The sequence below is a fragment of the Rhincodon typus genome, chromosome 16, assembly GCF_021869965.1.
Source record: "Rhincodon typus isolate 14 chromosome 16, sRhiTyp1.1, whole genome shotgun sequence".
Taxonomy (NCBI): domain Eukaryota; kingdom Metazoa; phylum Chordata; class Chondrichthyes; order Orectolobiformes; family Rhincodontidae; genus Rhincodon; species Rhincodon typus.
The window spans coordinates 17,087,103-17,112,717 of NC_063347.1; the positions used below are offsets into that span (position 1 = coordinate 17,087,103).

The window sequence follows — 25,615 nt, forward strand, 5'->3', positions numbered from 1 at the left end:
GCCTCTTTATTCACCTGCAGTATGGTGACCCTCAGGTTAAACCACTACAAGTTGTCTCTCTCTCTCTAATGAGAGAGTGGAACTATGGCAACTTTATTTACTATAGTTTACATACAGTATTTTGTGATTGCAGGTGTCTTTTGCCAATGCCCTTTGTAGGGCCTCATGTCACACAAAAGTGAGTGATCCCTGTCTCACAAAATGGAACACTTACTCCACCCACTCTGGGTGTGGTGGCAATCATTTCCATCTCTATAGTGCAGTTGGTCTTTGGTTGATGATGAAAGGAAACAGTGGTCATGCTTCATGGAATGACTCAGATACAGCCGCTCTGACCAACCCCTCAAATTTTCATATTCTCCTCTTCATGGCCCTACCTGACAATCCTATCAGCTTTGATTTCCCAATGTTCCCATCCAACCCATGTATAGAAGAGTTCAACTCCTCGCTTTATTCTCTGATCTTCAGACGTACTGCATCATTATGGCAGCATTATGTTGTCAACTGTTCTGCCCATTTTGAACCAGGATGGTGCTGACTGTTGATGACACACATACACCACACACTCCTGCTTTATCCCTTGCCCATGCATATTCTATCTTTTAGCACCCCTCACAATTGTTATCCTATCTGCATCTCAACATAATGCCTGCACTCCCTACTATTGAATTCCCCAGCTTTCCTACCACAACAATGATAACATCCCTATCCTTGCCTTTCATTGAACTGACCCGTCAGACTGATCATCAGCCACCAGACTTGGATGTACAGCTCCTGACTGATATCTAACCAGATTTGTGACTGACTTCTGGTGTAGCTCTCCAACTTACTTACCATGGCTCCCAAGACTTGCAACTTTTTGTGATTCATGCATTAGGACCCTTAGATGCTTCTGCAATCTCTCACCATTTAGGTCATTGTTTTTTTTCCCTTAATTCTTCCTGCTAAAATGAACAATTTTTCATTTGCCCACATTGTACTCCATTTGTCATCACTTCGCCTACTCCCTTAATCTATATGTTTTTTGTAGCCTCCTTCACAACTTACTTTCCTACCTATTTTTCTGTCATGAGCAAAATGCTCTCTAATTTATTTTCAGTGCACATTCCTCTTAGGTCCATTCATGGCAGTGACTTCCAAACCTGGAATTCAATGCATCAACATGCCAATCATGCAGATTAGTGTGTGAAGAAACTTGAAGTATTGCATGGTCGCTTAGAGGGAACATTGGTTATCAGCAAATTAGACAAACATACCTCTTGTCCTTTCATCAAAGTCATTTATAGTAATCATAAACAAGTGAGGTTCTAGTATCAATTCTGTTTGTTACACCTGACCAATCAGAAAAAGACCCATTTATGCCCAGTCTCTTTCACCTGTTAGCCAGCCAATCTTCTGTTCATGCTGATATGCTACCTCATACACGATAAACCTTTATTTTCTGCAGTAATCTTCAATGTGGCACTAGAGCAAATGCCTTCTAGGAAATCTAAGTATAGAACATCCCCGTTATTCATAGCATGTGTTAACTCTTCAAAAAACTGCAATAGATTGGTCAAACATAGTTTCTCTTTCACAATGACATTTTAACTCACCTGATTACATTGAACTTAACTCTAAGTGCCTTGAGCTTCAAACATTTTCCCTATGACAGACGTTAAGCTAACTAGCCGATACTTTCCAGCTTGTGTCTCCCTCCCCTTTTGAATAAAGGCATTACATTTGCTGTCTTCCAACCTAATGGGAATATTCCTGAATCAAAACAAAACTTTTGGAAAATTTAAACCAATCTATTGACCATCTCACTACCAGCTTCTAAAAGCTGAGGATGAAGTCCATCAGAATTTGGGTATTTATCAGCCCGCAGCTCCAATAATTTATTAGTACCAAGTCTCTGCCCATTATGATTTTCTGAGTTCCTCCCTCCTTTCCATTTCCTGATTTATTGCTGGTTCTGGGATCTTACTTTAGCCCTCTACAGTGGCAATCGATGCAAAATGCCTATTCAATTCATTTGCTGTTTCCTTATTTTCCATTATTAATTCTAATTCCATTCTCACCTCCTTTGGACCAATGCTCAATTTGTCAACTCTTTCCTTTCTTAAATATTTGTAGAAATTTTTACTATCTATTTTAATACTTAGGCAAGCTTTTCTCATGCTCTAATTTTTCCCTTATTAATTTTTTGGCCATACATTGCTTTTTAAAAAATATTTCATCCAGTCATATGACCTTCCACCTATCTTTGCACAATGATATGCTTTTCCTTTTAAGTTGATGTTGTGTTTAATATTTCTAGTTAATTGTGGATGGTGGGTCTTTTCCTTGAAATTTTTCTTACTCTTTCAATAGTGAAACATAGGTAGTTAGTCAATTTCAAGATTCTTAGCTGTGCAGTCTAGCTTAAGTCTTTTTTGTCCTACTTCCTTTTGAAGTAGCTTGCTGACTGGTTCTTTCCAACAGAGCGAGAGAATCATTTACTTGCAAGGCTTGGGTGACTACTGGATGGTTCTTTGACTGACTTACACATTCGAACCCAGGCTAGTACACGAATATCTTAGCCCACTAGCACACATAGACATATCGGCCTACAAGCAAATATAAGCAGGCTTTTAACTCCTGTCCTTACGCATTCTTGAAAGGGAAAACATAAACATGCCTCTTGTCCAGACTGTTGTTTTCTCCCATCATGTTCACAGTCTGGAATACTCACAGGAAATGACAATTCTCTTTGTTGTGTATTGATAGCTTCCTTGATAACTTCAAGTGTTCACCTCCAGATATCCACTGAGTTTATCAATCATCCTTTAGCTGCTTTTCCATCTCTTAAATAGTCACTCATGGGATGTGGGTGTTGGTGGCCAGGCCAGCACTTTTTTCCATCTCTAATTGCCCAGAGGGCAGTTATTGGTCAACCACATTATTATGTGTCTGGAGTCACATACAGGCCATACCAGGAAAGGGTGACAGATTTACTTAACCAAAGACATTAGGTTTTAATGACAATAGACATGGTTACCATTAGGCCAGCTTGCTTTTCCAAATTTTTCATGAATTCAAATTCAGTCATCTGCTATGGTGCAATTCAAACCCATGTCCCGAGACTATTAGCCTGAGTTCCAGATTGCTAGTCCAGTAACATTACCACTACACCACCACCTCCCTTTGGATATTTAAAAATACATGTTGCAAATGAAAGTTCAATATGTTCATAAACTATCATGGTCATGATAACAGTAGACCTATGGGTTACGGTACACAACTCTTTGAAATTTGCATCACAGGTAGACAGGGTGGTAAAAAGGCATTTAGCGTGTTTGCCTTCATTGCTCAGACCTTTTGAGTTCGGACATTATGTTGACGTTGTGCAGGACATTGGTGAGGCTTCTACTGGAGTACTATGAGCACTTCTGGTTACCCTGTTATAGGAAGGATATTATTAAATTGAAGAATGTTCAGAAACAATTTACATAAGAACATAAGAACCAGGAGCAGGAGTAGGCCATCTGGCCCTTCAAGCCCACTCCACCATTGAATAAGATCATGGCTGATCTTTTCGTGGCCTCAGTTCCACCTACCCACCCTCTCACCATAACCGTCAATTCCTTTACTGTTCTATCTTAGCTTTAAGAACATTTCAACGAGGAAGCCTCAACTACTTCATTAGGCAAGGAATTCCACAGATTCACAATCCTTTGGGTGAAAAAGTTTCTCCTCAATTCAGTCCTAAATCTGCTCCCCCTAATTTTGAGGCCAGGCCCTCTTGTTCTAGTTTCACCCGCCAGTGGAAACAACTTCTCTGCTTCTTATCTATATAATTTTATATGTTTCTATAAGACACCCCTTCATTCTTCTAAATTCCAATGAATATAATCCCAGTCTACTCAGTCTCTCCTCATAAGCCAACCCTGTCAACTCCGGAATCAACATAGTGAATCTCCTCTGCACCCCCTCCAGTGCTAGTACATCCTTTCTCAAGTAAGGAGACCAAAACTGAATGCAGGACTCCAGGTGTGGCCTCACCAGCACCCCATACAGCTGCAACATAACCTCCCCACTTTTAAATTCAAGCCCTCTAGCAATGAAGGACAAAATTCCATTTGCCTTCTTAATTACCTGTTGTACCTGAAAACCAACCTTCTGTGATTCATGCACAAGGACACCCAGGTCCCTCTGCACATCAGCATGCTGCAATCTTTTACCATTCAAATAGTAGTCCTTTTTACTGTTATTCCTACCAAAATGATGACTTCACATTTATCAACAATGTACTCCATCTGCCAGACCTTTGCCCACTCACTTAAACTATCTATATCCCTCTGCAAAATTTCAGAGTTTTCTACACACTTTGCTCTTACCACTCATCTTAGTGTCATCCACAAACTTTGAAACACTACATGTGGTCCCCAACTCCAAATCATCTATGTAAATTGTAAACAATTACAGTCCCAACACTGGTCCCTGAGGCACACCACTAGTCACTCATTTCCAAAGAGAAAAGCACTCATTTATTCCCATTCTTTCCTTCCTGTTAGTTAACCATTCCTCTATCCATGCTACTACATTGCCTGTAACACCATGCTCCTTTATCTTATGCAGCAGCACTTTGTGCGGCACCTTGTCAAATGCCTTTTGGAAATCCAGATATATCACATCTACTGGGTCCCCGTTGTCTACCCCACTTGTAACGTCTTCATAGAATTCCAGTAAATTAGTTAAGCATGACCTGCCCTTCATGAACTCATGCTGAGTCTGCCCAATGGGACAATTTCTATCTAGATGTCTTGCTTTTCCTTACTTGATGATAGATTCAAGTTTTTTCCCCACTACAGAAGTTATGCTAATCGGCCTATATTTCCCCATCTTTTGTCTACCTCCTTTTTTTAAACAGTGGTATTACATTTGCTGTTTTCCAATCTGCTGGAACTGCCCCAGAGTATAGAAAATTTTGGAAAATTACCACAAGAGTATTTGCTATTTCTCCTGCTATCTCTTTTAGTACCCTGAGATGCATTCCATCAGTGCCAGGAAACTTGTCTACCTTTAGCTCCATTAGCTTGTCCAACACTATCTCTTTCATGATAATGATCGTGTCTAGGTCCTCACCTACGTTAGTCTCCTTGTCATCAATTACTGGCATGTTACTCGTGTCCTCCATTGTGAAGACCGACACAAAATACCTGTTCAATGCCTCGGCTATTTCTTAATTTCCCATTATTAAATCCCCCTTCTCATCCTCCAAACGACCAATCTTTGCCAGTATGTTGCTGGAAATGGAGGGTTTAAGTTCTAAAATAGGCTGAATAGGCTGGGACCTTTTTCAGTGGAGCATAGGAGGTTGAGGGTGGGTGACCTTATAGAGGTTTATAAAATCATGAGGGGCATCGATAAGGTGAATGACAAGTTTCTTTTCCCTATTGTGGGGGAGTTCAAAACTAGGGGTCATATTTTTAAGGTGAGAGGACATGAGAGGCAACTTTTTTTACACAGCTAGTGGTCTGTGTGTGGAATAAACTGCCAGAGGAAATGGTGGATGCAGGTATAGTTACGACAAAAGTACATGAATAGTGAAGGTTTGGAGAGATGTGGGCCAAATATAGGCAGGTGGGACTAGTTTAGTTTGTGAACATGGTTGATGTGGACTAGTTGGACTTAATGGTCTGTTTCCATGCTGTCTGATTCAATTATTCCATAACAGCAACATATTTTTCTCGCTCAGCCTATATTGCTCCCTGCAAATGATACAGAGGTAGCTAGTTTCTTTACTAACAACTGAGTCAATTTCTTTGGGGAAGGCGGAGTTGAACAAAGTTAGATCAGCCATGATGTTATTGAACTGCAGAGCAGGCTCAGTGTTGGAATGACCAATTCCAGTTCCTTATTTGTATGCTTGTCTATGTATAAACTGTGTTGACCCTACCAAGATGCATGTCACTTCACTTATTTAGATTAAATGGTCTTTGTCATTAAGCAGTCTGTATTTCTTCACAAAATTAATTCCCTTTGTTTTGATTGTGACTTTTCTGTCTTAACACTTTTTCAGATTCTGTTGTTATCTGCAAGCATACAAATAACATTCCCATCACCACCATCAAGGTCATTGATAAAGACAGAGAATAGTAACGGACTCAGGGCTATTGCAGGGGCCACCACTTGTAGCATAATTCCCAACTGAATTTGATTTATTAACTATTTTGGCTGTCAGATTTGAGCCAATTCATAAAACAGTAATTAAAATTCCTACTGTCACCACCAGAATCTATTTTGTGAAGTAATCTATTGTGAAATTTCTTTAAAATTTTCTGAATGGAACAGATACAAAAGGTTTCCTGGATTCATCTTGTTTGTTAATCCAGTAACTTCCTCAAAAATATTGTTCACTGCTTCCACCTTACAGTCTGGAATTTAAGTATCATGTACTGCTCTGATTTACAGGAAATAATCATAATAGGATAAAGTTTGAAGCTGCTGTACAGTGCATTTTTGCAACAAAAACAGAAATTGCCAGAAAAACCTTTGTCTCAGAATTCCAGCATTTGCAGTTGTTTTACTTCAGTATTCTTTTGTGCTCTTAAGGATCTTCAGACATAGTTGTAAAAGCTTTTTTGTTGTTACCATAATTACAATGCATTCTCATTTCCAAAGATCTCTTGGCAACTCACATATTTACTTTTACTCAGTTGCATGTAATGCTTTCCCCTGTGAGATAAAAGCTATATGTTGAATGTCTTCTTGGTTTTATTTTACTACAAAATGAAACTGTATCCCTTTAAAGCCCAAAATCTGATCACTACTAGAGCCCAATTTCCATTTGGCACATCATAAGATTTATTACAGGATAATTATTTTAAATCCTGGCTCCCTGACGTCAGAAAATGCAAATAGAATTACCTGGCTTTCATTCAAGACTGTTTTACAGTTGTAACAACGTGTGAATTTGAATTATATGTAATAAGTTTTCAGTTCATGACAGAAGGGGCAATGACTTAAATGTTCTAAATCTTTGACATCTTTTCAAGTTGACAGTGATCCTCATTTTATCATTTCAATAAATGATCACAGTGATGCCATTTGTTTCAACATTGATGGAAAACCAGGGGCAATTCTAAATCTGGTCACAGATCCATCCACAGGTAGGTGTAAACTGTGTTGCAAGTTGTCTTAAGGAAAGAAAAAATAGCTACTTAACAGAAACATTTTGAGTTAACAGATTATAGTGACATTAAAGCTGACCTTTGCGGAATTCTATTGTTTGATGTGCCCACATTCATGACTTAAAAAGGAATATCTGAAGCAAAGCATTTAATTTAGGAGAAAAGATGAGGAAGTATTAGAACTTTTTATAGTTATCACTACACAAGATAACAACTTAGATTTATGACAGTGCTTTTCCAATTTGACCATAAATGCCAGGCAGAATCAGGATCTGATCTGGTAGCCTTTTAAATTGATAATTCTATTTCATGTTTCTAATGTTATGAAGAGCGTGAGTATATTTTTGCTTCATACAAATCTTATGGATTATTTATTTGATAATTTATTTCTTCATTATTTCCTCATGCTTTTACTTGTGGGATCTCTAAAGAATCTTGCCGGTTATTTACAATAATGATTATTTGGAATCATCAATTGGCTTCATGAAAAAGTGATTTTTGAAATTTTAATTTGTTGTTGTGACAATTAATTAGCCTCAATTAATATGTTTGACATTTTCATGCAGATTTTGTAGTAAATGGAGAATTGATTGGAGAGAAGAAAATAGAAGTTAACAAGAAAATAAATACATACTTTGGAAAGTTTGGAATTGTGAACAACAAAATGGATGTTAAAGTTGAAGTATCAACTAAAACAATTACAGTATTTCATGGAGAAGACAAGATTGTTTTCCCCTGGTCAGCAACTGCATCTTTAACAAAAGAGAGGTACAGATGTGTACTTATACAGTTTGTACTCCTGTAAATAGATGGTGGCGATATAAATTCAAACACAGCCAAGTAACAAAATGTTCAATTAGTTTGATTCTTACAAAATGCTTTGTAAAGTCAAGTAATTTATACAATGAATGCACTTTCATAAACATAGTTCTTTTTTGGTTTATCTTTGCATTTTTCAAGTTATATTAGTTATAGGCTAGCACTGTGGCACAATAGTTAGCACGCTGCCTCACAGCGCCAGGGACCAGGGTTTGATTCCAGCCTTGGGCAACTGTCTGAATGGAGTTTGTATGTTCTTCCCATGTGTGTGTGAGTTTGCTCCAGTTTCCGCCTACAGTCCAAAGATGTGCAAATCAGGTGAACTGGATATACTCAATAGTCCCGTGGTGCCCAGGGATATGAAGGCTAGGTGGGTTAATTATGGAAAATATGGAGTTATGGGGATAGGATGGGTTGGTGCAGACCGAATGGGCCGAATGGCCTCTATCTGCGCTATGTGGATTTTGTATGTGGTGAAAAGAGTTCGGCAAAAATACAAAGAATGACCAAAATGTCACCATCACATAAACAAAACGGAGTAGCAATATTGCTACAATAGCAACCTTAAGTGAAGATTTATAAACAGTTAGTAACAGTAACCTGTAGTAAGGTTAATCACATCTATTATTAAGGAATCTGAACAATGCATTTAGAAGATCAGACAAATTTAATGTAGTTTGACAAAATTCTGTTTCATGCATTTATTCAAGTTCTTGAGAATGTAACTGGAAAGGTAGATAAATGTGATATGTGGTATGCTTCATTTTCCAAAAAGTCACTGAGAAGGTGCCATTCAAGAGGCTAATATGCAAGATATGAGTGGACAGCATTGGGTTTAATGTATTAGCATAGATAGACAATTAGTTAATAGGAGAAGCAGAGTGTAAGGATAAATGGAACATTCTCCAGTGAGCAGACTGTAACTTGTGGAATGCCACAAAGATCAGTCCTGAGGCCTCTAGTGTGTACAACCCATATAAATGACTAGACAGATACTGTCTTTTTAATATTCATTCATGGAATATAGTCATCACTGACTAGAATATCAATTATTGTCCATTTCTAATTTCCCCTGAAAGGAAGTGCAAAATGTCTTCTTGATTCTCTTGTAATCCATGGAGTTTGAGCACACTCACAGTACTGTTAGGGAGTGAGTTCCAGGCTTGTGACTCAGTGACATAAAGAACAGAAATATAATTCCAAGTCAAGATGGTGTGTAGCTGGCACAAGGGCTATTTGTAGGTAGTGATGTTCCCATGCATCTGCTGTTTTGTCCTTCTAGCTGGTACAAGTTGCATGTTTAATTGGTGTTGTTGAAGGAGCCTTTCTCAGCTGCTACAGTATATCTTGTAAATGGTACACACTGCTGCCATTACACAGAATTAATTAAGGGAGTGAATATTGGAGGTGGTGGTTGGGATGCCAATCAAGTAGGCTGCTGTATCCTGGATGGTGTTGAGCTTCCTGAGTGTTGGAGCTGCATTCAGCCAGGCAAGTGAAAAGTATGCCTTCACCCTCCTGACTTATGTCATGAAGATGGCTGACAGATGGTTTGAGAAGACAGGAGTGAATTACTCACCTCAGACTTCCACATCATTGACCTGATGTTGTAGCCACTGTGTTTATATTGCTGGTCAGGTTCAGTTTCTGGCTAATGGTAATTCTCCAGGATATTCTTATTGGGGGATTCAGTGACGGTAGTACCATTGAATGTAAAGGGGAAACAGATTCAGTCTTGTTGGAGACTTGTTGGTCACTGCAGAGTACTTATGTGGTATGAATATTACTAGCCACTTATCAGCCCAAGCTGGATGTTATCCAGCTCTTGCTGAGTATGGACACAGGCTGCTTCCGTATCTCAGGGGTCAATAACAGTGCTGAACATTGTGTTATCATTAGCAACTAACCCATGTCGGACCTCATGATTGAAATAAAGCAATTGATGAAGCAACTGAAAATAGTTGCGCTCAGAACACTAGCCTGAGGAATTCTAGGCCTCTTGTGGAACAGTGGTAGTGTTCCTACCTCTGAGCCAGGAGACACAGCTTCAAGTCCTGCATTCTCCACAGGTTGGTAATAACATCACTGAGTAGTTTGGTTAGAAGATGTCTATCCCAAGGAACTCCTGTTGTTATGTCCTGGGGGTGAGAAGATTGACTTTTAAGAACACAATTGTTTTCCTTGCGCTCGGTTTGACTGCAACCAGTGGAAATTTTACTCCCAATTTCCGTTGACTTCAGTCTTGGTAGGACCCCCTGATGTCATACCTCAGTCAAATGTTGCACTGATATTAAGGAAAGGCTCTCTGTCTTCAGCTCTTTTGCTCATGTTTTCAAACAGCCTGTAACAAGGAAAGCAGCTGAGTGGTTGTGGCAGAACCTATAATGACTGAGTGTATAGGTTGCTACTGAGCAAGTGCCACTATAGCACTATTGACAAATCCTTCCTTTGCTGAGGTGGCAGCAATTGGCCAGGTTGGATATGCCTTGCTTTTTGTGTGCAGGGCCTGTGCAATATCCCCTGTTGCTGGTTTTATGCCAGTGTTATAGCTGTACTGAAATGGTTTAGTTGGAGGTGAAGCTCCTTCTGGAGCATGTTTTTAGTACTGTTGCCAGAATGTTGCCAGGGTCCTTAGCCTTTGCAGTATTCAGTGCCTTCAGCCATTTCTTGATATCACGTGCAGTGAATCAAATTGGCTAAAGACTAACAGCTGTGATACGGTGATCTCAGGAGAAGGCCGAGATGGATAATCCACTTGGATTCTGGGTAAGGATGGATGCTGATGCTTCAGCATTGTCTTTTGCTGGCTGTCCCATTAAGGATGGGCTATCTTAGGAGACTCCTCTTGCTATCTGTTTAATTGTCCAAAAGGTCCTGAATACAGAATTTAGATTTGATCTAATTAAAACAAAGGAACTAGGAGCAGGAGTAGGCCATTCAAACCTGCCATGACATTCAATGTGATCAAGGCTGATCTTATATTAGGTTAGATGGGTTAGACATGGGAAATGCAGGGATAGGGGAATGGGTCTGGGTTGAATGCTCTTCCGAGGGGTGGTGTGGACTTGTTGGGCTGAATGGCTTGTTCCTACACTATAGGGATTCTATGATTCTATGTTGCATCCTTGTTTTCTCCGCTTACCCCTTGGTAACTTCGAAATCTAAAAATTATTTTTTCACTGAATATATTCAGTGACTTGGCCTCCACAGCCTTCTGTCATAGAGAATTTCATAGGTCCACTACCTTTTGAATGAAGAAATTTTTCCTCGTCTCAGTCCTAAATGGCCTACCTAGACGCCTGTGACTCCTAGACCTAGAATCCACAACCAGGGGAAACATCTTCCCCACATTGTTAGAATGTTGTACACGTTTCAATCAGTCACTCACATCCTTCTAAACTCTAGTGAATACAGGCCCAGTTGAATCAATCTTTCTTCATTGGGCAGTCCTGCCATCCCTGGTATCAGCCTGGTGTGAACCTTTCGATCCGAAGTATACCTTTTCTTAGGTAGGAAGAACAAAACTGCATGCAATACTCCACGTGTGATCTCACCAACACCCCCATATAACTTCAGTAAGACATCTCTACTTCTGAAATTAAATCCTTTTGCAATGAACATTCCATTTTCTTGTTGCATCTGCCCGCCTGCTTTTATTGACTGGTGTTCAAGGATGCCTGGATCCCTTTTTACTTTGATATGTTGGCTATGGAATCAATTAATTCTGTTGCATGCTACTTCCGCTGTTTGGTATGCAAGAATTCCGGTGTTGTAGCTTCATCAAGTTGACAACTTGTTTTTATGTATGATTAGAGACAAAAAAACTGCAGATGCTGGAATCCAAGAAAGACAAAGTCAACATTTTAGGTATAATACAGGCCTAGCTGAATCAATCTTTCTTCATAGGGTAGTCCTGCCATCCCTGATATCATCCTGGTGAACCTCTGCTCACTCCCAAGTATATCCAGGTATAATACCCGAAATGTTCACTTCTCCTTTCCTCCAGATGCTGCCTGGCTTGCTGTGTTCTTCCAGCTTCTTGTTTGTCTACCTTGTTTTTATGTGTGCTTAGTTCAGTTCCTGGCAAGCTCCTTTGCACTCCTCAATGAACTAGGGTTGATCATCAGCCTAATGGCAATGATAGACTGGCAGACATGCCAGGCCATGTAGTTACAGATTGTGTTGGAGTACAATTCTGCTGTTGCAGATAGCCCACCCGTATCTCATGGATGCTCATTGATTTGTCAGATATGTTTGAATTCTACCCAGTTTAGCATACTGCTAGTTCCATACAGCATAAAAGAGCATATTCTCAATGTGAAGACAGGACTTCATCTCTAGAAGGACTGCAGTGGTCACTCCTACTGTCATGGACAGATGCATCCATGACAATTAGACTGATTAGTATGAGATGAAGTAAGTCTTTGTTCCTTTTGTTGGTTCCATCATCGGGTGTTGCAAACATAATCTAGAAACTGTGTCTTTTAGGACTTAGCCAGCTCTTTAATTGGTGCAACTGAGCATCTCTTGGTAATGGATATTGAACTCCCACCAAGAGTACATTCTGTGCTCTTGCCCTTTTTGGTGGCAGGAGGTGAGAGGTAGAGAGGTGGGGGGGTGGTGGGTATAAGGTGGTAATCCAAAAGAGGTTTCCTTGCAGGTGTCTCCTTTCCAACTGGAGGTGTCACCTGATTTCATGAGTCTGGTGTCAACGTTGAGGTCTCCCAGTGCAATCCCAGTTCCCTTTTGAAATATATGTTTATAAAAGACTAAGAACCAGAATGAAACCAGTATCCTTGCCCAATTCAGTGGAGAAGAATGAGAAAGTTACACAGACCACTGTTTGAAGTGGGTCTTTATGGTTATATATAAAGATTATTAATAATGGCTTATTAGAATTGATAATTTAATGATTTATATACATTCAATATTCAGTGCATTAAAGTTTAGATACTATATAATTTATTGTGTCTAATATTTGTTTCCTAGTTTCTCAATTTCAATTACGAAAGAAAGGAATCTCACACTGACAATAGGAGATGATGCAACATTCGTTATTGTGCTGCATCGGGTCTGGAAATACCATCCTCTGCACAGAGACTTTCTGGGATTTTATACACTTGACAGCCGCAGGTTCTCAAATATGACTCATGGATTACTTGGTAAGTATTCACTTCATTAGCTGCTCAAAATTAAACATGCTACCACTGATGGCTGTGCCTTTAGCTGCCTGGTTCCTAACCTCTGGTATTGTCACCTTAAAGCTTTCTGACTTTTCTCCTAGATACTATCTTTTCTCTATATAATTCAGCCCTAGCGTTACCATATGGTGCTCTGTATCATCTTTTGTTTTAGATATCCATGTGAAATAACTTTAGGACAATAAAATGCAATAAACTACTTTATATTTACAAGCTATTGTCATGTAAAGACTACAGCTCTTGTACAATCTTTTTACAGATTCCTTTGCAACAAAAAGCAATTCTTTTCCAGTGCCACATTTAGTGATGCTTCTGCAGGATATATGTCCTAAGAGCAGTAATTCCCATACTTCACTAAAACTGTATTCAGTCTTGTGTCACTACACACAGTCAAAAAATTAAACGTTCACATCAATGTTCACCCATTTGTGAAATACATAATGAAAAGAATGGTTTAGTTCAGTTCAGTTTACTTCAATTTCCAACCTCATAAATATTCCCACTGCCATTTTTGGTCAATATTTATTCCAATGATTATTTAAGTGCAATTTTAACTAAATTAACAAACTCATATATTAATATTTTACTAAATCAAATTACCACTAAAGTTCTTGCATTACTCACTGGAGAAAGTGACATTCTTGATTCAGTTACAAAATTTACCAACAACCTTGAAATTAATTCATCTCTTATAAATCTTCACTGGTAAATAAAGTAATTTTCTCCTGCACTCACTATACTAATACTTATTGTGACTTTGCAGTCAATTTCATTTGTCTTTATTTTGACACAGGCCAGTTTTACCATGAAGTAAATGCTGAGATATATAATATCCGCCCTGGTTTAGATGAAGGCAAATCTGATGCAACAATGATCGTAAAAGGTCACAAGCTCAGAGTAACAAGGTAATGTTTACTGTACTGAGATAATGTTAACACTTTCGATGTCTTCTATTTAACAGATGTAACTTGTTTGTAAATTTCTTATGCATTTTATTGATGATTTTAATTTTAGGGGTTACCAGAAAGACTACAGATTTGATCCAAAGCAAGGAACCAATATCCCATGCTGGTTTGTTCACTACAATGGCAAAGGATTTATTGATGGAAGTCCCACTGACTATGTTGTTTCTTCTTTATTTGACTCCCTAAATTCATAAGCTGAAAGCAGATGATGAGAGTTTATCCCTTGAATGACTTTATTGCACAATGACTTCATAGATCAAATGCAAATATAGATTAAAAATCACATCCATAAGCACTTCCTGTCTCTTCAATTATGTTACAATGTTTCTTTATAATGATTACTGCCTATGTAAAATGACCAAATTAAGTTTGTGTGTTAAGAATGGTTGTCAGGTGAGCTCCTTTGCTGATCCACTGGGCTCCAGTCTCTGAAAATGTGCAGGCATCGGGATTATTTTCAAATTTCTACCCTATGCACAGCAGCAGCTCAACTTTATGTTAAAACCCTGTTCCAAGATTACCATTCAGTAGGGACAGCTGACAAGTTTGAGGAGGTGGAAGGGCCAACTAATACCCACAATGTGCAGTCTTCACTGTGGCAAAATTGACAGCACTGTTAAAGAGTCTGGGGCATGAGACAGCAATGTCATGAAAGGGAGATGAGGCTGATCATACTACATGGCTTTTCTTAAACATGACTATTCATTGTGATAACAGTCTCCATGTCAGTCTGATGCAATATCAAGCCTGTACCTGCAGATCGTTGCCAACTTGTTGATTTGATACATAAAAGTCAGACTGACTGTTATTATAACTTTGCTTGGATCGCTTGCTGCGCACTCACCTCCTGTTATGAACACTGTGGGGTTTATGTATCCTTGAAGACGTTGAATATCCAGAGAAATTGCCTAGTAAATAAATTAGTGATCTCAATTTCCTTCCTCTGTTGCCGCATGGTCCTTGACATCATATTTGGTCAGCAGATTTTTGTGAAGCTCCCTCAAACCCCAACTCAAATCTGTCTCCAAGGAACAAAGAAATTTCCACCAGTAAATTAAAAGCAGAAATACTGGTATCAATTCTGTAATACTGTCCACAAATAGCTAAATGTATTTACATCAAATGGCAACAAATGGAATATAAGGTGGGTATCAATGCCAATGCAGTGAGAAGGCACTGAAAGAACACTTCAAAAGAAGTGGTACACTGATTTCAACATAACAGCTATTTTGATTGACATCAGAGGCAGTGACATCCTTGCAGGCATTCGCACAGTTCTAGCACTGAATGCAAAAGGAAGTGGCCCAGTAATGAACTGGCTTCAGTACTACTTATTATGATGAATGAACACTGGACCAAAAGAACACTGGGTTTGGATGGACCATATCACTGCATAAGGTTCCGTTGTGAACAATTGTGTGCAGCTCCGATATAGATATGAATTTGAAAAAAAGTGCATTTTTAAGAGTTATCCAGTAATTTAGCAATACAAAATAGTTCCAAAAGCATTTTTGATAGTGAGTCAAATTACTTGGCAAACTCCAATGGCAATACTGAACAATGTGTCCCTCGTACTAGCAGGAAGCAAATATATGTATCTTCCAATATATAAATAGCTCTGATAATATGAGTCTTTATTAACTAAATAATGAATTGTTCTAATAAAGTGCATAATCTAAAGACATGTTCTACTCACCAAAGATATTCTTGCATATGTAGACAAATCGATTTTATTTTAAATTCATGTCAATCCATATATACTGTTGAGTTGCTGCTTTATAGCCTATCATTTCTGAATTAAATTTACAGAGCAAAATTCCTCAAACGTCTCTTGTGATGAACACATTTTCACTTTGCATTATACTTAGTTCTCCATCTTTTCCTTTGGATGTGATTTGATGCATTGGTTTCATCAAACATCAAATCATAGACATAGGAGGTTATTCAGCCCATTCTGTTCCCAACAGTTAACAAGCAGCCATTCAGCCTAATCCCAATTACTGGTGCTTGGACCATGGCTTTGTAAGTTGCAGCAATTCAAGTGAAAAACCAAATACATTTTATATATTTTCAGTGTTCTCCCTCGGCTACCATATGGGACAGTCAATTCCAGATTCCTACCACCCTGTGCGTAGATAAAAATCTACTTGAAATTTGTTATTTAATTCATAATAATTTATTTATATGGTGATTTTGCAGCACTATTAAACTTCTGTTGATATTCATGTACCGTCTCAGCCTTGGTTTATTCCCTCCTTTCCCATTCTGTGCCTTTAATGTCTTCAATTTGCCTTGCTGTTTCTCTCTTTCCAAAACCTTTCTTTTTTTGCTGTCATCATCCTGTTGCATTATGTACAGGTAATGAGCACGAGTTTTAGTGTAGTAACAATTTTTATTAATCATTAATTATTGGTCATTGTTTAATTTAAGCCTTGAATATTATTCTTTCTTAAATTATTATCAATAGTCCATAAGACATAGGAGCAGAAGCAGGCCATTTGCCCATCAAGTCTATGCAGCCATTCGATGAGATCATGGCTGAACTGATAATCCTCATGTCCAATTTCCTGCCTTTTCCCATAAACTCAGATTCCCTGAGTGGTTAAATATCTGTCTACCTCATCCTTGAGTACCCCAGCCTCGATAGCCATCTGTGGTAAAGAATTCCATAGACTTGCTACCCTCAGAGAAGAAATTCCTGTTCATTTCTGTCCTAAATGGGCAATCCCTCATTCTGGGATTATGGCCTCTGGTCTTAGACAGTTCCACAGGGAGAAACAACCTTCCTGCAGCTATCCACTTAAGTCCCGTAAGAATCTGGTATGATTCATTAAGGTTGCCTCTCATTCTTCTAAAATCCAATAAGTACAGGCACAACCCACTCAACCTTTACTCAGAAGACAATCCATCAGATCAGTCTTGTGAACCTTCTCTAGATTGCCTCCAATGTCAGTATATCTTTCCATAGATAAGTGGCCCAAAACTGTTCAGAGTATTCTAGCTGCAGGCATATTAGTGCCTTAGTTTTGAGTAAACCTCCCTACTTTTATACTCCATTTCCTTTGAATTAAAGGCTAACATTCCATTTGCATTCCCTATTACCCGCTGAACTTACATGTTAGCTGTTTGAGATTCAAGGACAAGGACTCCCAAATCCCTCTGATCTGTAATTTCCTGTAGTTTTTTTCTCCATTTAAATAATATTCAGCTTCTGTATTCTTCCTGCCAAAATGCATAACCTCACATTTTCTCACATTTATATTCCATCTGCCAAGTCTTTTGTCCACTCATTTAACCCGAATATATTTTCTGCAGACTCTATGTCATCCTCACCACTTTCCTTCCCATGTATCTTTGAGTCATCCACAAACTTGGCTATCGTCCATTCACTTTCCTCATCTAAGTCTCATTCAAGACTAAATAAAAACTGAAAGAACTGTGGATGCTGTAAATCAGAAACAAATACAGAAATTGCTGGAAAAGCTAAGTCTGGCAGCATCAGTGGGGAGAAATCATAGTTAACGTTTCAGGTTGAGTGACCCTTCCTATGAAGTTTTCTATCTGATTAAATGTGGAGATATATTCCATCCATGTCAGCAGGGCAGTAAAGATCAGTAGGGCAGAGGGAAAAGCTATCAAACAGTATAGGGTCAGAAAACAACTATGTTCGCCCAATTCTCAATCTAAAAACAGTCAGCCATCAAGCTGAGTGGTGTTGTTCATGTTATCACGGAAGGATCATTTGAAATTGCAAAGCTTGGGATGACAGCCATTTTTCTCCAGAGCCTGATACAGGCCTGTTCAGCTCACAGCGTCAAATGCTTTTGTAAGATTCACAAAACCGAAGTGTGTTCTCTGAACTTCTTTTGAAGCTGATGTATAGATGAAGGTCATGTCTACCAAAGATCGATCTGCTGTGAATCCATATCCATCCTATCCAATGGTGAGTGGAATCTTATCGGAATGATCCTGGCAAAGACTTTCCCGGTGACATTGAGAAGTGAGATGTTCATAAGTTGTTGCAATCTCCTCAAATGCCTTTGTTCTTGTACAACAAGTGTTGTTTGCATCACATATATCCTGTGGACCAGCCTTCTCCACAGCAGAGAAGTTGCAGAGTGCTGATGGAGCTAAAGCAGCGGGTGGAATTTCCATAATTGAGTAGCTCAGCTGGTATTCCATCTTTTTAAAATTGGTTCCTTGTGGATTGGGAGGCAATGCTTTTACAAGCCATACAAATTAAGTTTCTACATCAAGCTCATACCTGACAGTTAGCTGTAGAAAATTAACAACCAAAGGCAGAGATATTTCACCTCACATATGTATAGCTCACTGACTGATTATAATTACAGAGCCATACAGCACAGAAGAACCCTTCAGCCCATCAAGTCAGCACCAACCTATTTACAATCCTACTTTCCAGCACTTGAATGTTATGGCATTTCAAGGGCCCATCCATGAATCTTTTAATGGAAGTGAGGTTTCTCACCACCTTGCACAGCATTCCAGATTCCTACCACCCTCTGGGTTAAATCACTTTTCTTCAAATCTCCTCTGAACCTTCTGCCCTAAAATTATGCCCCTCAATACTGACACTTCAACTAAAGGGGGCTGTTGCTTCCAATCCACCCTGTTCATGCACCTCATAATCTATATCCCCGTCCCTCCGCCTATTCCGCTCTAAAGAAAATGTACCTTTCCAGCCTCTCTTTATAGCTAAAATGCTCCATCCCGGCAACATCCTCGTGAATCTCTTCTGCAGCCCCTTCAGTGCAATCACATCCTTCCTATAGTGTGGCAACTAGCAATGCATAAAGTACAACAGCTGTGACCTAACCAAAGTTTTGTACAAATCCAACTTAACCTCCCTGCTCTTATATCTATGTTATGACTGATAAAGGCAAGCGTCCCGCATGCCTTCCTAGTCACACTGTTGTCATGACTTGCTGCCTTCAATGATCTGTGAACAAGTACCCAAGCTTCCTCTGTTCCTCTGAGTTTCCTAGTGTCCTGCCATTCATTGGGTACTCCCTTTTCTTGTTACTTCTTCCAAAGTGCATCATCTCACACTTTTCAGGATCAAATTCCATTTGCCACAGATCTGCGCATCTGATCAACTCATCTATATCTGCCTATAAGCTAAAAACTTCTTCCTCACTATTAACCATCTACCAATCTTCATGTCACTTGAAAACTTTCTATTCACCCCACATTCACATACTAGTTACCCAATAAACATACCAGTACAAGATTGAATAATTGCACTGAGGAGTAAGTGAACTTTTAGTCGTAGTAATTCTTACCAAACCATGTATCTAAGGTTTTTAATGTTCTAGATGGCTATCAAGATATTTTCAACTAGTTGAAATTATCAAGACAGACATGGATAACATGGTTAATTTTTTGTTGTGTGAACAAATCAAGTTGAGACATGATACTAAAGTATGCGATTCCTAAAATAACACATCCATGTGTATAACTAAAGCATTCAAAAATATGGAGACATAGACAATTAGATAAAGATCATTATAGTACCATAAACAAAACTTTTACAAAAAGATTGCAGCCAGAAAGACCAAGTCATGGTGTATGCACCTTAAACATGGGGCATACTGTTACACATCAACACAGTAAAGGTAGCCAAATTGTATAAGGGTACGACTTGTCCCTTGCCACCCCTTTTACCTGGCATTAGAGTGTTCTCTTGACAGCTGGAAGTCTGTTCAACTGAACAATAATCTGTAAACAAGTCATCAAGTATCATCATCTCAGACTTCATGATGGAAACTGTCCTGGGTAGAATTCAGTACCAGAAATACATATTCCCCTAACTATTGGAGAACCAGTGAAAAGTATGCGTTCTTGGGGAGATCTGACACTACTTAAGTACACTAAAGCATTTAACTGGCCAGTGTTGGGTCTCTCAAGCGATCATGTCTCCCACAGGGCAGAAATTCCAGCCTTCACAGCTGCTTTCAAATCAGAAGCTAGCAGATCAAATTGCTTTCAGCATCACATCAAGCCTCCTCCTAAAACTAGGCATTGAACAAAGGACCACATTATCCACCCCCCCCTCCCCAACCCACATTGCCCCTCCGCAATTATGAGGCCAAAGGTGAACCTGACATGGTTTCTTGGACAGCTTGGGAGCCATGGCAGGCCTGTACAAAACCTTTTATGTCCATGAGCCATGACTACACCCCTGTGGACTCAAGGATAAATGCCATTGAGTGGCTCACTAACGAGTCTAATTGTCATTTGCCTCCAGTGGACATGATTCATACATTGTGTTCGCCCTGCTAATTAAATTGGAAACAATTTTCCCCATGCTGGGAATGAGGTTGACCCCAGGCCCAATTCTCCCATTCCCCTTTCACCACTCTAACCCCACCCCAAACTCTGGCATCTCCCCTAAATTCAGGCCCTATTCTTTTAACATAACATTGTTGGACATCTCAACACACATCAATGTGTATCAAAGCTTGATTTTTTAAAACCACTCAGAGCTGAATCAGGCAGGGTCTTTTGTTTCAGAACTAACAACCTTTTTTGTGAATGTTGTGATAAAAGATGCACACACCAGTATATATTATTATTCTTTGGGGATTTGGAATTTTAAAATAGATGAAGCTATGTGGTTTCAGTGTGAAGGTATTTAATTTAAAAGTGGAGGACGGAAAGTAATTTGGATCAGTCACCTAGATACATCATTTCCAAGAAGACATGCAATCTGATCAAGAGCTCGGCAAGACTCCTGTGGTGTCATTGGTTGTAATGTTTATACTGTTGAGTTTATGACAGATCAAAGGCTATTGGTTGAACTTTGAATTTTAATTCAGAAAAATCAGCAATTCAGTTCAGAAGAGAGAATTTTTCTCTCAGCACAAGAATCAAGTTTTCATTTTGGGGCAACTAGCCACTCTAGCAGATGTGGTTTTTAGTTTGTGAAGCTTTCAAACTTCCAACGTGTGTGTATACACCACTTCCATGGACATTCACTCCCTCCAAAACCGATGCTCAGGAGAAGCAGTGAGTACATCCACAAGGTGCACCGTAAAAGTTCACCAAAGCTCCTTAGACAGTACCTTCCAAATCCATAACCACCACCATCTAGGGGGACAAGGGCAGCAGATATATGGGAACACAACCAACTCCAAAGTTCCCCTTCAAGCTACTCACTATCCTGATTTGAATATTTATTCTTGTTTCTTCAGTATTTTTGGGTCAAAATAGAATAGAACATAGAACATAGAACTGTACAGCACAGGAATGGGCCTTCGACCCACAATTTGGTGCTGAACATGATGCCAAATTAAACTAATCCCTTCTGCCTGCCCTTGGTCGATTTCCCTCCATTCAGAACATACTCATGTACTTATTTAAAAGTCTCTTAAACGCCCCGATCATATCTGCCTCCACCACTACCCCTGGCAGCACGTGCCACACTCCTACCACTCTCTGTGTAAAAAGACTTGCCTCTCACATCTCCTTTGAACTTTCTCCCTCTCATCTTAAATGCATGCTGCTGATTTTAGACATTTCAACTCTTTGAATAGGATTCTGACCGTCAACCCTATCTATGCATCTCATAATTTTATAGGCTTCTATCAAGTCTCCTCTCAGCTACCTCCACTCCAGAGAAAACAACCAGCAGTTTTCTAGCCTCTCTTTACAGTTCATATCCTCTAATCCAGGCCTCTCCAAAGTCTCGACATCCTTCATGTAATGTAGTGACCAGAACTGAACACAACAACCTAAGTGTGGCCTAACCAAAGTCTTATAAAGCTGCAACATGACATCCTGAGCTCTTGTACTCAATTTCCCAAGTCAAGCATGCCATTCACCTTCCTTACCGTCCTATCCACTTGCATGGTTACTTTCAGGGATCCCTCTGTACATCAATGTTGTTCAGGATCCTGCCATTAACCGTATACTTTTCCTTAACATTTGATCTCCCAAAGTGCATCACCTCACACTTACAAGGATTTCTCCACTCATAACTGCAAGTGATCTATATCCTTTGTATCTATATCCGCTGTATCCTTTGACAACCTTCTACACTATCCATTCCACTGATCTTTGTATCGTCTGCAAACTTACTAACCCACCCATCTACATTTTCATCCAAGTCATTTATATATATGTATCACAAACAGTAGAAGCCCCAGTGAGGATCGCTGCGGAACACCACTTGTCACGGACCTCCAGCCTGAAAACAACCTTCCATCATGATTCTCTGTCCTCTATGAGCAAGCCAATTCTGAATCCATGTGGCCAGATCCCCATGGATCCCATGCACCTTCTGGATGAGCCTACCATGAGGGACCTTGTTGAAAGCCTTAATAAAATCCATGTAAACAACATCCACTGCTCCGCCCTCATCAATCACCTTCATCACCTTCTTGAAAAATTCGACCAAGTTAGTAAGACATGCACAAAGCCATGCTGACTGTCCCTAATTAGGCCATGCTTTCCAAAGGCATGTAAATCCTATTCCTATTCCTAATCCTCTCCAAAAGTTTCACAACCACCAATGTGAAACACACTGGTCTACAGTTTCCTGGATTCTCCCTATTTCCCTTCTTATACAGAGGAACAATATTAGCCACTCGCCAACCCTCCAGGACATCTCCAGGGGGTAATGAGGATACAAAGATCTTGGTTAAGGCCACAGCAATCACCTCTCGTCTCTCTCTCTAAAACCTGGGGTACATAACATTGGGCCCTGGGGACTTATCGTCAAGAGACCCAACACCACTTCTTTCTTGATCTCAAAATACCCTGGCATATTGGCATGCTCCTCAAAACTATCCTCCATATCCTTTTCCTGGGTGAATACTAATGTAGAGTACTCATTTAGGATTTCACCCACAACCTCTGCCTCCAAGCATAAGTTCCCTCCTTTATCCTTGATTGGTCCTACCTTCTCCCTATTTATCCTATTGTTTTTAATATATGTAAAGAATGCCTTGGGATTCTCTTTAACCTGACTTGCCAAGGTCATTTCATGGCCCCTTCTTGCTCTCCTAATCCCCTGTTTGAGTTCTTTCCTGCTTTCTTTAAGTTTCTCATGGGCCCTGTCCAATTTTAGCTTCCTAAACCTTACATATGCTTCTTTTTTCCTCTTGACTAAATTCATAACCTCCCTTATTATCCAAGGATCCCTTACCTTGCCATCCTTGATCTTTCTCCTTACTGGAACTTGCCAGTCCTGAAATCTCATCAGCAGGTCTTTAAACAATTCCCACATGTCAAATGTGGACTTGCCTGACAATAGCTCCTCCCAATTAACACTCCCTAGCTCCTGCCTAATACTGATATAATTTGCCTTCCCCCAATTTAGTACCTTCACACAAGGTCCTGACTTTTCCTTGTTCATAGTTATCTTAAAACTTAAGGAGTTGTGATCACTGTTTCCAAAACGGTCTCCCACTGAAAGGTCAGTCACCTGGGCAGGCTCATTAGCCAATGCAAGGTCCAGTGTGGCCTCTCTCTAGTTTGACTATCCACACACTGTTTCAAGAAACTCTCCTGGATGCACTTAACAAATTCTGTCCCATCTAAGCCTCTTGCTCTAAGGCAGGCCCGGTCAATATTGGGGAAATTAAATTAAGACACTATGACAACTCTGTTTTTACTGCATCTTTCTATAATCTGCCTGTGTATTTGTTCCTCAATGTCTCGGTGGCTGTTGGGAATCCTAAAGTATAATCCTATATTGCCTCAGTGAATGAGCCCTCCAGTATGTCCTCTCTGACTGCAGATGTATCATTCTCCCTGATTAATAATGCAACTCCTCCACCTCTTTTACCTTCCTCTTCATCTCGTATAAAACAACGAAACTCTGGAACGTTGAGCAGCCAGTCTGGCCCCTCTTTCAACCAAGTTTCTGTAATGGCCACAACATCATTGTCCCATGTACTAATCCAGGCTCTAAGTTCATCTGCCTTACCTTTAATGCTCTTTGCGATGAAATAGCCACACTGCAGCCCATTCATACCATCGTGTTCATTTACCTGTCTATGCCTGTCCTTTATTACTGATTTATTAGTCCTAACATGCACCTTCCCCTCAATCCCTCCTGCTGCTTTGGTTCCCAGGCCCCTGCCACTCTAGTTTAAACCCTCCCGAGAAGCACTAGCAAACCTCCCTGTAAGGATATTGGTTCCCCTCCAGCTGAGGTGCAACCCATCCCTCTTGTACAGGTCACCCCCGCCCCAGTAGAGGTCCCAATGATCCAAGAACCTGAGACCCTGTCCCCTGCACCAGTTCCTTAGCCACGCATTCATCTCTTCTTTCTTTCCATTCCTTGATTCACTAACACATGGCACTGGTGGTAACCCAGAGATTACTACCCTCGAGATCCTGTTTTTCAGCTCCTTTCCTAACGCCCTATACTCACTCTGCAGGACCTCATCCCTCTTTCTATCTATGTCATTGGCACCAATGTGCACAACAACATCTGGCTGCTCACCCTCCCCCTTAAGAATTTCATGCAACCGCTCAGGGACATGCTTGACCTTAACACCAGGCAGGCAACACACCATCCTGGAGTTTCAACGTGGCCACAGAAATGCCTGTCTCTGCCCCTAACTCACAAGTCTCCTACCATTATCACTCACTTGGATCTTGCCCAATCCTTCTATACAGTAGAGCCAGTTTTGGTGCCACAGGCCTGGCTGCTACTGTTATATTCCTCTGAGAGGCTATTAACCCCCGCAACAGTATCTAAAAAGTATACCTCTTAGCGAGGGGAATAGCCACAGGAGACCCCTGCACTACCTGCCTGAATCTCATGGCAGTTGTCCATGCGCCTGACTGAACCGGTGGTGTGTCCACCTCCCTGTAACTAGTGTCTTTCACACTCTCTGCCCCCTGTATACTCCTCACTGTGTCCAACTGCTGCTCCAACCAAAGAACGTTATTCGTGAGAATCTGCAGCCAATCACACTTCCTACAGACATAATTGTCAGGGAGACTAGACTGCTCCCTGATTTCCCACATCTGGCACACCACTGCCCTAACTGCTATCTCTGCCCCTTTACACTAAGAAAGATAAAAGAATCTTACCTTGCTTGCCTTATTCACTGAAGCCCAGTATTCACCTAAGCCCGCACTTATACCAACTAGCAGCACTCAGTGGTTAGTTAAATTACAATGCAATCCTTAAAATCAGACCAAATGCCCTCTAGACTAAACAAACCTGCTAACAGCCTGTCTTAATATCTCTCTCCTTTTTTTTGGTTAGAGGAGGAGGGAAGGATGGAAATACTTTAGTAATTAAATCCTTGAACTCCATCTCTAACAGCAATATGAGTGTATCTGAACAGACTGCAGAATTTCAACAGGCAACTCAGTACTATCTTCCTAAAGGCAATTGGGAATGGGCAATCAACGTAGGGTCAGCTAGCAATGCCCACATCCCATGAATCAATTTTAAAAGAAGTTGTCAGGCCTGAAAATACATTTAAGTCAT

General features: G+C 40.0%; 1 protein-coding gene across 1 annotated transcript in view; it reads left to right on the forward strand.

Moving 5' to 3' along the window:
• The window catches only part of LOC109934847 (inter-alpha-trypsin inhibitor heavy chain H3-like), a 69,280-nt gene extending 52,916 nt beyond the window's left edge, over positions 1 to 16,364 (forward strand). Inside the window, exons 20-24 of the mRNA XM_048606761.1 lie at positions 7,020 to 7,133; positions 7,721 to 7,922; positions 12,963 to 13,135; positions 13,968 to 14,079; positions 14,189 to 16,364. Coding sequence (XP_048462718.1) covers positions 7,020 to 7,133; positions 7,721 to 7,922; positions 12,963 to 13,135; positions 13,968 to 14,079; positions 14,189 to 14,333 — 746 coding nt within the window. The 3' untranslated portion in view covers positions 14,334 to 16,364. The remainder of the gene's footprint in view (positions 1 to 7,019; positions 7,134 to 7,720; positions 7,923 to 12,962; positions 13,136 to 13,967; positions 14,080 to 14,188) is intronic.
• The last annotated feature ends 9,251 nt before the right edge of the window (positions 16,365 to 25,615 follow it).